The sequence below is a fragment of the Trachurus japonicus genome, chromosome 9 (assembly GCF_045865225.1).
Source record: "Trachurus japonicus isolate A0001 chromosome 9, Traja_1.0".
NCBI classification, from domain to species: domain Eukaryota; kingdom Metazoa; phylum Chordata; class Actinopteri; order Carangiformes; family Carangidae; genus Trachurus; species Trachurus japonicus.
In genome coordinates, this window is record NC_140915.1 from 30987931 (window position 1) to 31002328 (window position 14398).

General features: G+C 41.3%; 1 protein-coding gene across 3 annotated transcripts in view; it reads left to right on the forward strand.

Annotated features, from left to right (window-relative positions):
- Positions 1-14398, forward strand: part of gpat2 (glycerol-3-phosphate acyltransferase 2, mitochondrial) — a 79951-nt gene that overhangs the window by 40590 nt on the left and 24963 nt on the right. For all 3 annotated transcript variants that reach the window (XM_085787374.1, XM_085787372.1, XM_085787373.1), the window contains exons 2-9: positions 389-492; positions 6928-7038; positions 7371-7441; positions 7539-7649; positions 8078-8200; positions 9515-9614; positions 10973-11106; positions 11268-11367. In XM_085787374.1, the coding sequence (XP_085643500.1) occupies positions 421-492; positions 6928-7038; positions 7371-7441; positions 7539-7649; positions 8078-8200; positions 9515-9614; positions 10973-11106; positions 11268-11367 (822 nt within the window). In that variant the 5' untranslated portion in view covers positions 389-420. The remainder of the gene's footprint in view (positions 1-388; positions 493-6927; positions 7039-7370; positions 7442-7538; positions 7650-8077; positions 8201-9514; positions 9615-10972; positions 11107-11267; positions 11368-14398) is intronic.

The following is a 14398-nucleotide window of genomic DNA, read 5'->3' on the forward strand; positions in this document are numbered from 1 at the left end:
ACTTCCCCTTAACTTGAAAAGAATGGGAAGCTTAAGAATGTCAAAGAGTGTGGTGATGGTGGTAAAATTATAGCTATGGGCACCGGATGATAGATGGGTCAATGCTGCCAATCCTCCCCTGCAAAGAACCAGAGGACAAAATGAAATTTGAGTCACACTGAGTCTGTGAGTGTGTGTGTGTCTGTGTGTGTGTGTGAGAGAGAGAAAGTGAATTGTGTTTATTTTCCTAAATTGGACAGATGAAGGCTTGTGTCAAAGCTTGCTGTTGTTTCATAAAGCTCCTAAAATGAGTAGCCGCTCACATTCATGTGTGTTCAGAGAACAGTCCCTATTGCCCAACACAATGACACTGTTTCTGTTTTTTCTCCCCATATCTTTTTTGTGCTAGGTCTCTGGGTAAAAGTCTGCAGGTGGCTCACCATGGTGCAGGAGAAGAGTGACGGGATAAACAGAGACATGGTCCTTCCATCAAAGCCACAGAATAGACCAGCGGTAAGAGCACTGCCTGCACGACTCACTCCCACTGCCATCTCCCACTTACTCCACGAGCACTAATCTCAAACTCTTTGTTCTTCAGAATCACGAAAGAACATGCACAGACCCATGTGCTTGATTGTGTTTGATGTTTACTAAATCACAGGACGTGATGTGGCAGTGAGTCATACTAATCCATCAGGATAAAGATGAATTTTTAAAGGACTATTCAACATTTTTGGAAATCTGCTTGTTCATACCTAAATGAAGAGATAAAGACTAATCTCATGTCCTTATGTTAAAAGTGGAGCTGGAGGCGACTAGACTGTGACAACAACAATTATATAAGTTAACTGCATGTCTGCAAGATGGGTCTAATTAAATCTTGCTCTCAATTTTAGTCAGTATATGATATCAATTTGAGGCGTGTAAAAGTGTACAATGAATGAGTAGTGAATCGTAGTGTTGGGGAGAGGAGGGGCTCGTCATCATTTTTTACCTTTGGTCTCATTTGTTTTGGTGGATGTGGGTAATAGCATCTGTCACACTGAAAAAAACCACTGTCTGATTTTCAGCAGAATGTATTGGTTGGCAGGCTTCATGGTCCAGATTGGTCATCATTTTAAAGCATCCTGGGTCGACAGTAACAGATTTGACCATCTTTCTGTCACAACTGGCAACTTACACGTCAGACATTCCAAACTTTTCAACAATGGAAAAAGCTTTTCATACATAGTAAATGGCTTTACTAATCCCAGAGAGATGTCTTACTGAAGTACTTCCAGTGTTAAGTTCTAAAGGACTTACTGCAGCATGTGACTGGTGATAAATCGCTGGCCCAGTGGCCCTGTGGCCCTGTGGAAAATGAAATTGTCCTGTCATTGTGACATTCATTTTGTGACATTTTGTCATCTCAACTTTGCAGAGCTAAAAAAAATTCCATTCTGACGTAATCAAAATAACTTTCATAGATGATTCAGTACAGCCGTTAAATATATGACGAGTACTTACAGAGTTTGTGTGGTAATAGTATTTGTAGACCCCACTGAGTTTCCAGATAACATATCTTATGAATACAATGCTTTGTGGCAGCTCTTTTATCAGACACTCTCTCTGTTCAGTACATGAAGGCACCACCAGGAAGGATTGACAAACCTATCTATGATTTTAACACTATTACAACTCAGTACCTCCAATGGAACCAGTGTGTTTCATTATAATGGATTGAATATGACTTGGTTTTGTCAGCATACTAAAGTGAAACGAGGCCAGACCCTGGGCCTCTGGAAGGTAATTAAAAGGAAAACTACAGCATCACTTGAATGAATTGCAATGTGCTGATGAGGTTTGCTCTCTGTACTTGCAAATGTTTACCACACTTATTTACAGTAACTAGTGTAGTTCAAACCCAGTGTATGCGTGTGTGCGTGTGTGTGTGTGTTGAGCCAATGTATTGGGCGTGTTGCAGCTAACACCTCTTCTGCAGCATCATCATCAGGTACCACTGACTCCAGCATGCTCCCACACAGCAGATGGAGACGATGCTGCTGACACATCCTCTGACTCTGCTGGACCTCCTTTGACTTCCCACCACTGACACCTCCCCCTCTGTCTCTGAGCCAAATGAAAAAACATTCTGGGTCATTAGCACAAAGCTTTTTTATGTAGCCATGAACCAATCAATACACAAATGACCTGAACCAAGACAAGTGAATTGGCACAGGTTTTTTTTTCATGAACCGTTCATCCCCACAAGCTTTCCTCTAATAGACCTGTACGAATCTTCCAACTCCTTTTAAAACCTTGGCTTCTGTGTGGTTTTAAAGGGATATTTCAACATTTTGGCAAATTTGCCTATTGAAATAATCCCTATAGTCTTACTGTGCGTTCACACCAAAAGCGTCGGGAGCGTTTCGGCGGCAGAAAGTCATTCATTTTCAATGGAGACTGGCATCAAGGGGCGTCGGGAGTGTCGACACGCGAAGAAGTGTCGAGAGCGTCAAATTAGAAGTTGAGAGAAGGTCAACTTTATGCAAATGAGGAGCGTTGCGGCGGCGGCGGCAGCCAGTTGCAGAGTGGGAGTCTCACAGCAGGAGAAATCTTCCACGCTGCTTGAAAGTCCTGCCCCTTTCCCCGCCGGCCGCTGGAGCTGAACAGAGCGTTGAAAGCGTCTGCTGCCCATGCTGCTGACGCTCCCGACGCTTTTGGTGTGAACGCACCATTAGGAGTAGGTTCACTACCTTTAATTGACCTATGGCTAAGCCACGCCCCCAAACGCGATGAGCCAATCACAGTGCGCATAGCTAGCCCATACACTCGGACATTTTCTGCTTCCATGTCCATTGAAATGCATTGCTCTTCCACTAAACGTGGATAAAATTAACAAGGATGTCTACATCTGTTCTAAGTTAAGTCAACAACGTATTTGAGGCAACATATTGTCAGAGATGTTTAGATGTTAGCCAGTATCACAACTAAGCCTAAAGTCCGCTAGCTTAATGCTAACGTATAATGTAAAACTCCATAGACAGGCTAACATAAATTAGCCCGTTGATATCGGCGTTTCGCGACAACCGACAGCCATAGCAGTAAAGCTAAGTTAAGTTTTGGTGACTTCGAGATGATATTTAATCTTTCTGTCTCCAAAAATCATCAATTGCCTCCTGTGAAATGTCTCTACTGTGACAGCTGTCATAGCGCCTGTCACCGAATGTTGGCTGTTTGTCCGAGTGAGTGGAGGGGGCGGGGCTTAGCCATAGGTGAATTATTGGTGCAAGCTGTTTTTAGATTGGTGGGGCTGAGATGCAAGCTCTGCACGGCACACAGTATTTCCTCATCAAACTCATCAAATACACAATCCAACAACTCCAAAACTCTCTCATGGACAAGTTGTGACCTGCACATTCACCACATTATGAGATAATAACGGAACGTTACGAAACAGAGTTGTTTTTGAGGTAAATACGTAACCGCGGAACTACGTACATCCCAACATGGCTGCTCGGCAGAGTGACTTTAAAAGCGAAAGTAGTTCTGAGTATTTGCTTTAAGGAGAATTCCGGTCATTTTTGACCCCTAAATCGTTGTCCTGATGGTCACCCAGTGTTGGGTCTCACAGTGCCGTATTTTAAAGGACAGTTCCAGGCGAATTCAAATCAGGGGTGTATTTTCATATCATTTTAGGTCTAAAAGAATGAATCTGAAGATTTTCAGTTTAATTGCTCCTGTTTTGCGGTAGTTGCGTCTGTCCGCGCATCGCCACGGCAGCAATGAATGGGAGTGGATGTAAGTTCCGCTGTTTAGGCTGTTTCCAGCCCTCAAAGCCGCAATTTTTTTCCACAGACAGCATCAGATGGCTACTCAAACATGCACCGAGAAGTTTATTTACTTCAAGCAAGCCGACATGTTTGTAAAACTAGATCTAATTCAAAGTCTCCCGGAGTCTCGTGCGAGACCCAGTTGCCGTGCTCGGTGTGTTCAGGTGCAGTGGGAAAAGCTCCCGTTTGTGTCATAAACACAGGAATATCAACTCTTTACTTGCTTCAAGTAAAAAAAACTTCTCGGCGCATCTTTGAGTAGCCATCTGACGCTGTCTGTGGAAAAAAATGTACACTTCAAGCAAGTAAAGAGTTGATATTCCTGTGTTTATGACACAAGCGGTAGCTCCTACTGCGCCTGAATACACCAGCACTGCAACTTCGGGCTCGCGCGAGACTCCGGGAGACTTTGAATTAGATCTAGTTTTACAAACATGTCGGCTTGCTTGAAGTAAATAAATTTGTCGGTGCATGTTTGAGTAGCCATCTGATGCTGTCTGTGGAAAAAAATTGCGGCTTTGAGGGCTGGAAACAGCCTAAACAGCGGAACTTACATCCACTCCCATTCATTGCTGCCGTGGCGATTCGCGGACAGACGCAACTACCGCAAAACAGGAGCGATTAAACTGAAAATCTTCAGATTCATTCTTTTAGACCTAAAATGATATGAAAATACACCCCTGAGTTGAATTCGCCTGGAAGTGCCCAAATGAAGTTTGTCCAAGTGGAGTTGCCGTAGGCAGCTGTCCAAGATGGCGGCCGGTGTGCGCATGCGCAGACCTGTTTTGTCACAAATCGGGTAGCGTTGCAAATCGGGTAGTGACAGGGGGGAGCAAAAAACGCGACTAAAATTGATGCAGGCAAACCAGAGTTACACCATGGCTACCCGGCGCTAGGGATAGCGACAACGCTAACAGATGGGGGCAATTCTTTCAACCACAACAAACACTCAAAAAACAATTTCTATGGTACATGACTCAAATCTTTACGAGACACCACTGAACTCATATAGTGTACAGTATAAATAGTATAAACTTTGTGTTTTTGCATGTAATCACTCACCTCAGATAGCCGAACTCTGAAACGTCCTGGAAAGACATTACTATCCGATCACAGAGCGCCTGCTCTAGGGGTCAAAAATGACCAGAATTCTCCTTTAATGTGTCGTAATGTTTATAATTATATGCAATTATTTCATAGTGTGACGAATGTGCAGGTCACAACTTGTCCACGAGGGGTCATGCCTATGTTCCCACAGCCCTATGTTCCCTCAGCCCTATGTTCCCTCATTTCTAACTTTTGTTGTCACTGAAAATTAGGCCCTATGTTCCCTCAGCCCTTTGGTCCCACCATTGGTTGGGTTTAGGCAATGAAGAAAGGAGTTGGTTAAGTTTAGTAAAAAGACCAGGTAGAGGCTAGACAGGCCAGATAGGTAGAGTCCAGATAGGTAGAGAGAGTCCAGAGGGAACATAGGGCTGAGGGAACATAGGGCTGTGGGAACATAGGCACGCTCCCGTCCACGAGAGTGTTTCAGAGTTGTTGGATTGTGTATTTAGTTTGATGACGGAAACGTAGAAATACCATGAGTCTCCATAGCGGTAGCTGAGCAGCTCGCGTCTCTGCCCCACCGATCTAAAAACAGCTTGCACCGACAATTAAAGGTAGTGAACCTACTTCTGAAACCATAGGGATTATGGCAATAGGCTAAATGTTGAAATATACCTTTAATCTGATGACACTAAAATGCTTCCCACAATCCCACCATCTCTACCTCGCTGTCTTTATACCTCTCCTCTGAACTTGTGTGGCCATTTAAATTAGGAATAGTCCAAGCTTTGACATGTCAATCAGTTGAGATTTTCTCGGCAGTCAGAGGCTCCGTTTTCTGGGCTCCATCATTATCAGTCGACAGCAGAAAGTGCCATTGATTTGAAGAGATTAATTAGCTCCTTTCATCTAAACATGGTAATCAGTCTGAATCCTAACTAACACTTAAAGGCACAGTACCAGCCCACACACACAGCATGATAATGAGGGGGTATCACTGCTGTGTGTTATCACAATACAAATATTTGTACAACTGACCAGCAGTCTGGCCTGGTTGATTAGTACACAGCACAACCTGGCCAGTGCTTCTGTGCATGAGCTGCTTATTCCTGATGTGCACAGACTGCTTGATACTGTGTCTCACATGGGTCCTGTATTAATATTTACTGCAGCGCAAGATACTGCATGATCCCATGGATTCAGAGCTAAACCAATCACAGCAACACAAAAATCATTGCAAACTCTGAATGAAATCAAGAGCAAAGAATCCAAGCACTTTACTGGCATTTTTTTTTCAATTTACCAAAGCTTTTATTCATTCTGAAGAGCTGCAATAATCAAATGTGGCTTGCCGAGAGAAGGATGGGATTTTGTGTGTATGGAAAAGCAAACTTATTTGGACTTCTGGAGGGCTACTTTGTGTAAATATTGGTGGGAGGTAATATTTTGGATATACAGTAAAGCTGTGTGTAATGATCTCTGCTGTCTGTCCCTGCTATGGTTGGTTGTCCTTCTGTCAGAATGATTCTTTTCCTCTTCTGGTCTTTGTCATGTCCACATATAAGAAACAACTAGAAACACCGTTTTTCATATTCATAGTAATAGCCAAAGCTAATGCAACAGTCCCCCAATCAACCCTTCTATTGTGTTGTATTTAATAGAAATGTGTTCCTCTTGATTGGACCTCCATCATTTACAGAGCCTCGCAAAAGTCTTCATACTCCTTGAACTTTTCCACATTTTGTCGTGTCACAACCTACTATATATACAACCATACTTTTGCAAGGCGTTGTATATAATTTGGGAGTACAAATTAATAGAAAAAAACAAGCTTTTAATTCAACAATATGCACCAACTGCTACTCCAAAATTCCCAGAGTTGATGGAATACCTCTCAAAAACAGTTTCAACACAAACTGAATGTTATAACTTGTGAAGGAGGATTTCTTGCAGGACCATTTCTGTATATAGTTGTGTATGTACACTACAGATTTAGCAAGCCGTGCTTCGTGGAATGGATGCTGAGTGTAAATTTGAATCTGTGAAAGTGGTTGCAGTCCCCATGCATGTGTGTGTTGTCTCGTCCCAGATATCATGGGAGTTGAAGATCAAGCAGAAGCTGACTACTGTGCCTCCGTGTCTTGGCAAGTTCAGACCAGTCGTGGGCCAGTGCTGCCACCAGTGCACCCCGGACAGCTTGGTGAGTGTGGAGTCTAGATACCAAAGGAAATTAGAGAGAGCAAACAGAAAGGGAAAGGTAGAGCACAAGATTAATGAGAGGTTGGCTGTATTTTGAAATCATCCACAAATGAAATACTTTTAATTTAGGGCTGTGGATCCTATGATAAACATTAAAATAGATGACTGAAAAGACAAACTAAGCTTGTGAATTGAATTTATAGATGTCCATATACTGATGGCACCCTTGAACTCCTTCCATCCCCCGTACAATGACTGCTGTTGTGTCACAACACAACTCAGGGATGTTGACAGTCAGGTCATCCGTCTCTTTAATTTCCTGTCATGTCATAGAGCAAGAAGCTTGGACAGAATTCGTCCCTGGGCTTCCACGACCTGTTGAGCATCAAGGAGACACAAACCAGGTTGGTACAGAATCTCAGTCAAATGCATGTTTGAAGTCTGAATACACTCAGTCAAACTCACATTTTCTGCCTCTGAAATGTGTGTTTTGTGTTGCAGGTACCGAGGCTGGCTGGTGCGGAGGGTGTGCTGCCTTCTGTTTGTGAGTGGGTGCAAGGTTTACGCGAGTCCTGTTACCAACCGACTGGAGCGACTCTGTCAGAGCAACAGGTACCCGAGGGGGAAGAGGAGAGGAGTGGAGATGCCAGAGGAGAGTAAATAAACGATAGGTAGAGATACAGAAAATGAAACGGGCTCCTGCAGTTCAGGAGAGAGGGAGAGAGAGATGAGGGGAGAAGATAAGAGACACAAACAAAGATACTGAAAATTAAGGCTATCATGGAGTCTGGGCAGAGTGAATGAAGAGAAATGGCATAACTTGGGACTGTGGTCACATTGTCCCTATCTCTGTCACCAAGTCTTCAGCTCATATGTGTTGTTGTCTCTCCTCCAGTGTAATTGAGTTTAACCTTTATGTAACCTCCTCAGTCAGGGAAGATGTTGTTGTTGTCTTACCGGCAGGCGGGGGCTCGTCTGTGTGCAGAACAAAGAGGCTTTGTGTGGTGTTAACCCTGCTGTCCTGTGACCATGTGTTTCAGGGTGAAGGAGGTGCTCACAGCGGAGGAGAAAGCACCTGAGGGGGCAGACAGCCGAGGGCAACTCCACCGCCTCGCACCATTCCTCCCCCTCATCAGAACCTGCATCTCCTCTGGCCTCTTACGGTTCGCTTGTCTATGTATTCGTAAAATACATTTGGGCTTTTGTGGGAAACTTAAACAGAAACAGATGTCCATTCGATAAAATTATTATTAATATTATAATAATATATAAATAAATGTATATTTTGATACTAAAGGTGTTTGTAGCTATTAGTTTAAACTATTCCTATCTTTATGATACTTTGTAGTGTCCATTGCATTTTTTGATGAACTTTGAGGGAATTAATTTGTACATGGCACATTTTTGTTGTGTGATCAACAAATCACTTTGATTTTACAAAAACAAGTGTTGGCCATAACTCACTAATTGAAATACTTTATTAGTAGTATATTTTTTTGAGAGGGGCTTTTTCACCTTTAATGGAAAGCACAGTCGAGAGAGAGACAGGACATGGGGAGGCAGAGAGGGGGAGAATGACATGCAGGAAAGGGCCACTCAATGCGGGATTCGAACCAGGGCAGTGCCTGCAGTGAGGACTGTAGCCTCTACTGAGCTAAACACCGCCCTGAGGGCAAGACTTTATTAAGTTCCTTCACAGAGTCTTCTATTTGGTTATTCTTATACTGTATTATACAGCTTCATGGTAGGATGCAGTCTGTTGTAGTGAGTATGTACTGGTGCATCAGTCATTTATCACGCTCTTCAAAATGACTGACAGTTGCTGAGTCATCAACTCGTCCATGGGCAGTGGAGGATATGCAGTACAATTTGATAGCTCCCGGCAAAGAGACGTGTCTTATTTGAAATTGAAATGGGACGGTAGGACAGTCCAGTCTAAAGAGTCTGCTCCTGTAGCCACAGACACTGTTAGACATTCTGTAAATGTCTGTGTCTGGTGAAATGGACTGGAAACTTCTGTCTGTGTTTTTTCTCTCATGAAACTGTTTTTTGGCTTCAAATCTCTTTTCAGAATCTGTCCGGTTCTTTCTTTTTTGCATCTCTCTCTCTCCCACATTTAGAGCCTCAGACTCCATCTCTATCTTCAGCTGTCACCATCACACACATCAGTCTTTATCGCTCTCTGCATTGCTTCTTCCCTGTGTCATCAGTTTCTTTCTCATCCCCATCCCGCTTATCTTCACTTTGTCTCACACCCATCTCTCTCATTTACATGTTGTCACACTTAACTCTCTCCTTGCTTTGTTTGCTGCGCCTCACTTTCTCTCAACATCAGATCATAGGTGATGGTTTTCTCTCAGCTTCATCATATCTCCATCCATCATTCTCCTGTTTAACTTATCTCCACTCATTATTTTTTCATCTTCTTTCTTCCTTCTTTGCATCCATCTCTTCACACACTATCCTCCCCTGACTAGGTTCGTGAGCTGGGTGATGCTGAAGATGTTTGCCTCTGTATTTGGCAGTATCCAAGTTAACCTCAACCATCTGGCTGATTTGCACAGAGTCTCACAAGAGGTACAAGTAACTAAAAACAATATGTTGATGAAATGCACGATTTTGTTCACAGGTGATGAAATGTGTCTGCTCTTCCTCCAAAACATGGAGGGCATCCTCTGCATTTGGAAATAGATAGTGTGATCTTTTGGCCCCACACATCCTCACTCAGGATGAGAAACGAGGTTGCACTCAGCCATCTAATGAGATAGTAAACATCTATAGTACTGGTTGTACACATCTACAAAACCTATCAATGTAAACATGATGTGAGAGACTTGATGTAATTATTTTTGAAAGTGGAAAAAAAATTCTCTTACTTGCCTTGTTATACTTAATTATTCTCATGAGTTTTTTTTACTGGAGACTACACAACTCTAATTACATGGTTGACCAAATAAAAAACAAGTAAATAGGCTGTTGTTGCAGAGGTTCAGGATGGGTGTGTGGATGAATTCAGTGATCTCACTGTTTTTCAGTATGTTAGAGAAATGAAGTCAAACCCAGCAGGAAAACAGTTTATTGGTTGATTTGAAACCCATGGGTTTGAATTGCTTCCATGTCAAAATGCATGTGGCCCTCACAGCATGATGAACAGTCTATGTCATCATCTTATTTACTTTATAAAAGAAAGGAGAAAAAGTTTGGGTTTGATATCAGCTCATTGTAACTGATAGATCAGTCATTGAGAGTCTGTCAGATTCTGGTGACAGGTTTTTTAGACAGATAATTTGTATATAAGACTTAATAAACCAATATTAAAAAAATCAATAAACATATTTTCTTTTACAACTTTTACACAGTCTTTATATTGCAGCACTTTATTTTGAACCTTATTACATTTTTTATTGTAGTGACACTATCATATCCACAGAAGTGCAATCATGTTTTCTCTATCCGCTTCGACTTCACTCGATATATAATTGAGTTTGCGATAGTAGCTCTTCATTTCCATGTCTGTAATGAAAAAAGATTAAATGCTACTCAAAGATAAAAACACCACATACAAAATGAAAGGCCTGTTGTTGACCTTGGGAGCAAACCACTCATGGCATGCTGTCACCTCCTACAGTACAGTACACAGTCACTTAACCGTACTCACATATACTTATTTCATCCCTGCCTGCATCTCTTACTGTCTTAGTGAGGAAAAAAAAGGTTTCTCTACTGTTTTTAAATTAGGCTTGTGTTTTTTCAACTCAATTCTGCTGATACTATCTGAAGCTTGTGTGGCTTGATTGTAATATTGATTAGATATAAGGGCACAGAAACACTGCTAATCCGTGCGACACCTCTGTACAGTCCTCTGTTGTTTGCCATAATGAATGACAATGCGAAGAATGTTGTTTATCTATAGCTGCTTGTGTTCTGTAATGCAGGGATCTCTGCTGGTCTATGTGTACGTGTGTCAGAGCATCGTGGACTCTGCTCTCATCCCCCTGGTGCTCTTCTGTCACAATCTGAGGGTTCCATACACTGTGATGCCTCTCCAGGTTAACAGCTCCTTCTTGAGGTATAGTCATAAATATACCTCACAGCCACATATAAGCTGTCAGGCAGAAAACATGTAATATCCTAACAAATAACACAGACCAAGAATAAGGTGTTGAATCACAAATATAAACAGCCTCCTATTTGATTTGTGAGATCCACTGTCCTCTGATAATTCTATAGATCAATCCTGCAGAAAGTAGGTGTGGTCCTCCTGCCACCGTCTGTGCTGACTGAGCAGGAAGCTGAGATGGACAGTCTGTATTCACCTGTCATGACCTCGGTAAGTCTGGCATGTTTTTTTTGGTTTTTTTTAATAATGTTTTTTATTGATTTCCAATAAGAACATACAAAACACATTGACACATTCCACACAAGTTGCACAATGAAATGCAGGCAAATGTCGCTGCATGCACATACATACAAAAAATAAACAATAATAAATAAATAAAATAAAATTGTCACACTCAATAGCCCTACAGATATAATCTATTGTTGCTTGAGAAAGTCCATTAAGGGTGCCCACACCTCTTCAAATTCTTGTACTTTACCCCTGATTACATAGGTTAGCTTTTCTAATGTAACATACATTGCCATCTCTCTAATCCAAGATAGTGTAGACAGAGGATACTTCAGTCTCTCTCCGAGATAAAGCAACCATCCTCCTGGCCTGCAGGAGGAAGTCTGACATGTTTTAATACTTAATTGGAAATCTGGTAGTGATTGGACGTTGCGGCGAGTTGTTTTCGAGGCAAATGTGAATTACATTCCAGACACGGCCACTCTGCGGAGCACAAGTAGTTCAGAGTATTTGCTTCATATGTTGTAATGTTACATAATTATACGTTATTATTTCATAGCATGGCGAATGTGCAGGTCACAACTTGTCCATGACAGTGTTTTGGAGTTGTTGGATTGTGTATTTAGTTTGATGAGGGAAACATGGAAATACCGTGCAGCTCGCATCTTTCCCCCACCACTCTAAAAACAGCTTGCACCGACAATTAAAGGTAATGAACCTACTCCTAAGACTATAGTGATTATGGCAATAGGCGAATTTGCCAAAATGTTGAAATATCCCTTTAAGTAGATGTATTAGATTTAGAGTTGACCGAGACTTCATCAGTCTGCATCAGATAGATAGATAAGATAGATAATTCCTTTATTGTCAGTTGGACTGAAATTCTTTTTGCATCCCTGGGTTCAACATAACATGTAGGACATATACTAATCAAAAATAACAAAAGGACAAATAGAACATATAACATAAAACAACACAAATAATCAATGGTATAGTCCTCACTGTCCTGTATATTTTATTTAATTTTTTTCTGTTCTGTTGTTTTATATTTACTTTTACTTACTTTATTGCACTATACTTTTAAACTGCTCTTATAGATAAGAGCAATTTAAAAGTATAGTGCAATAAAGTAAAGGTTTAAAAGGGTAAAACCAGTAGGAAACAGTCTGTTTCCTTCCTTTAAAAGGTAAAACCAGTAGAAAACAGTCTGTTTCCTACTGGTTTTACCTTTTAAACCTTTACTTTTTTTTTTTTTTTTTTTTTTTTTTAAATCTATCTTTTTGAATTGCTCACATCATCTTATATCTCACTGTAGTTGTCCTTGTAGGGTTCTTGTGTTGTTTGGGTTGTTTGCTTGGGCTCCTATGGGTTGTTTGGGTTCTTCTGTTACATAAATGAAGGCATTACTATTATCTGAAATCCATCCAAGAGATGATTAGATATTTCAGTCAGACAGACCAAAATTACCATGTCTACATGAAATCCCAAATTTACCTTAATATACATTTTTTTTGTAGATTTCAAATAATTGACAGTTGACAATGCAGCCAGAGAAACCACATACTGTAAGTCAATTTAGCCATTAGTCTGGGCTGGAGCCTGTGATTAGTGGTACTCAAGCAGAGGCACAGTTTCTTCTTTAAATTAGTTGTTCTCCAAGCCCAGTGAAAATGGACTTAAATTACACAACTTAGGTAGAGTTTCATCTGTACAGTACATAAAGCTCCTCCAGACACAATTATGTTACTGAAGTGGAGTTTCATCTGTACATAAAGCTCCTGGAGCCACACAAGTCTTCCAGCAGTTGTTCTCACATATGCAAATATCCCCTCAACAGTCAAAAGTTAATTCAGGTCTCATGTACCCCACTCAGAGTCACCAACCATAAAAACACTCCTGGTACAAATCATTCCACCCTGACTGTTGGAGCACTTCCTCATTAGCTGTGTATATGAAACCAAAAGACTGTTCACTCGTAGATGGCTATGAATCAGAAAACATGATGCTAATGCATTTTGCTGGAAAACGCGGCCTCACAGACAGCAGGTAATTATGTAAAATTACAGGGTAAGCAAAAGATACCTGTCCTTGCAATTTGGCTGTGTATGTGCATTTGGTCCAATTCATTCTCCCTCACACACACACTTTTTATTGCACCGGTGGAGTGTTATCACAGCCAGCTCCTCAATCAGAACACAACCTGTCTTTTCCCCCTCTCCCTCATTCCCTGCCTCATCCCACTCTCTATTCATTCTCAAAATTACCAAGGGGCATGAGTTTTGCTACAGAGATTGCAGCTTTCGAGTTGCCTGGAGTGACAAAGCAATAAGTAGAGGGCCAAGAAACAAGAGTAATGGTGGTTGTGGCGGTAATAATGGTGGTTAGTTGATGGGGCTGAGATGGTTGTTTCTATTTAATGTGTTTCTAGGTAATTTGTGATTGTTCTTATTTCAGAAATGTCCATGATCTGTATTAATGGCTCCCTCTTCTCTCTTGCATCTATCATTGTTTCCTCTTGTTCCTCCTTTGAGCCCTTTGTCTCAGTGTCTCTTCTTATCTATTATTTTTTATCAATGATCAGCCCCTGATCATTATTAATATCTTTCTGTCCCTGTATCGAGCAAGGGAGCCCTTTGTGTTTTGTTTCAGTTTGGGAAAGATGTATTTCATTTGGAGGGGTTACTGGCTTTATTAAGATCAATATAGTGCTGTACAGCTCAATAGAACGACTCAGTCTGACATTAATCTACAAGACGACTGCCACAGTGGCACATAAACAGGTTGTTTATGAGTGATACCGACTTTTTTTTTCTTCAACCGTTTATATGAGTAAGTAAATTGGCTGTGCGTGAGAAAGCAGGCTTGTTTATTGGTTGTGTTTCAATGTTAATAGACCTTTATTGTTTATTGAGTGTGGGCCTGCTTAGCTGCTGTTCATTGCTTATTGAATTATTCTTGTCCGTATGGGTGAAATAGTGTCTGAGGTAAGGGAAGTGTCTCAGAGTGTCATGAG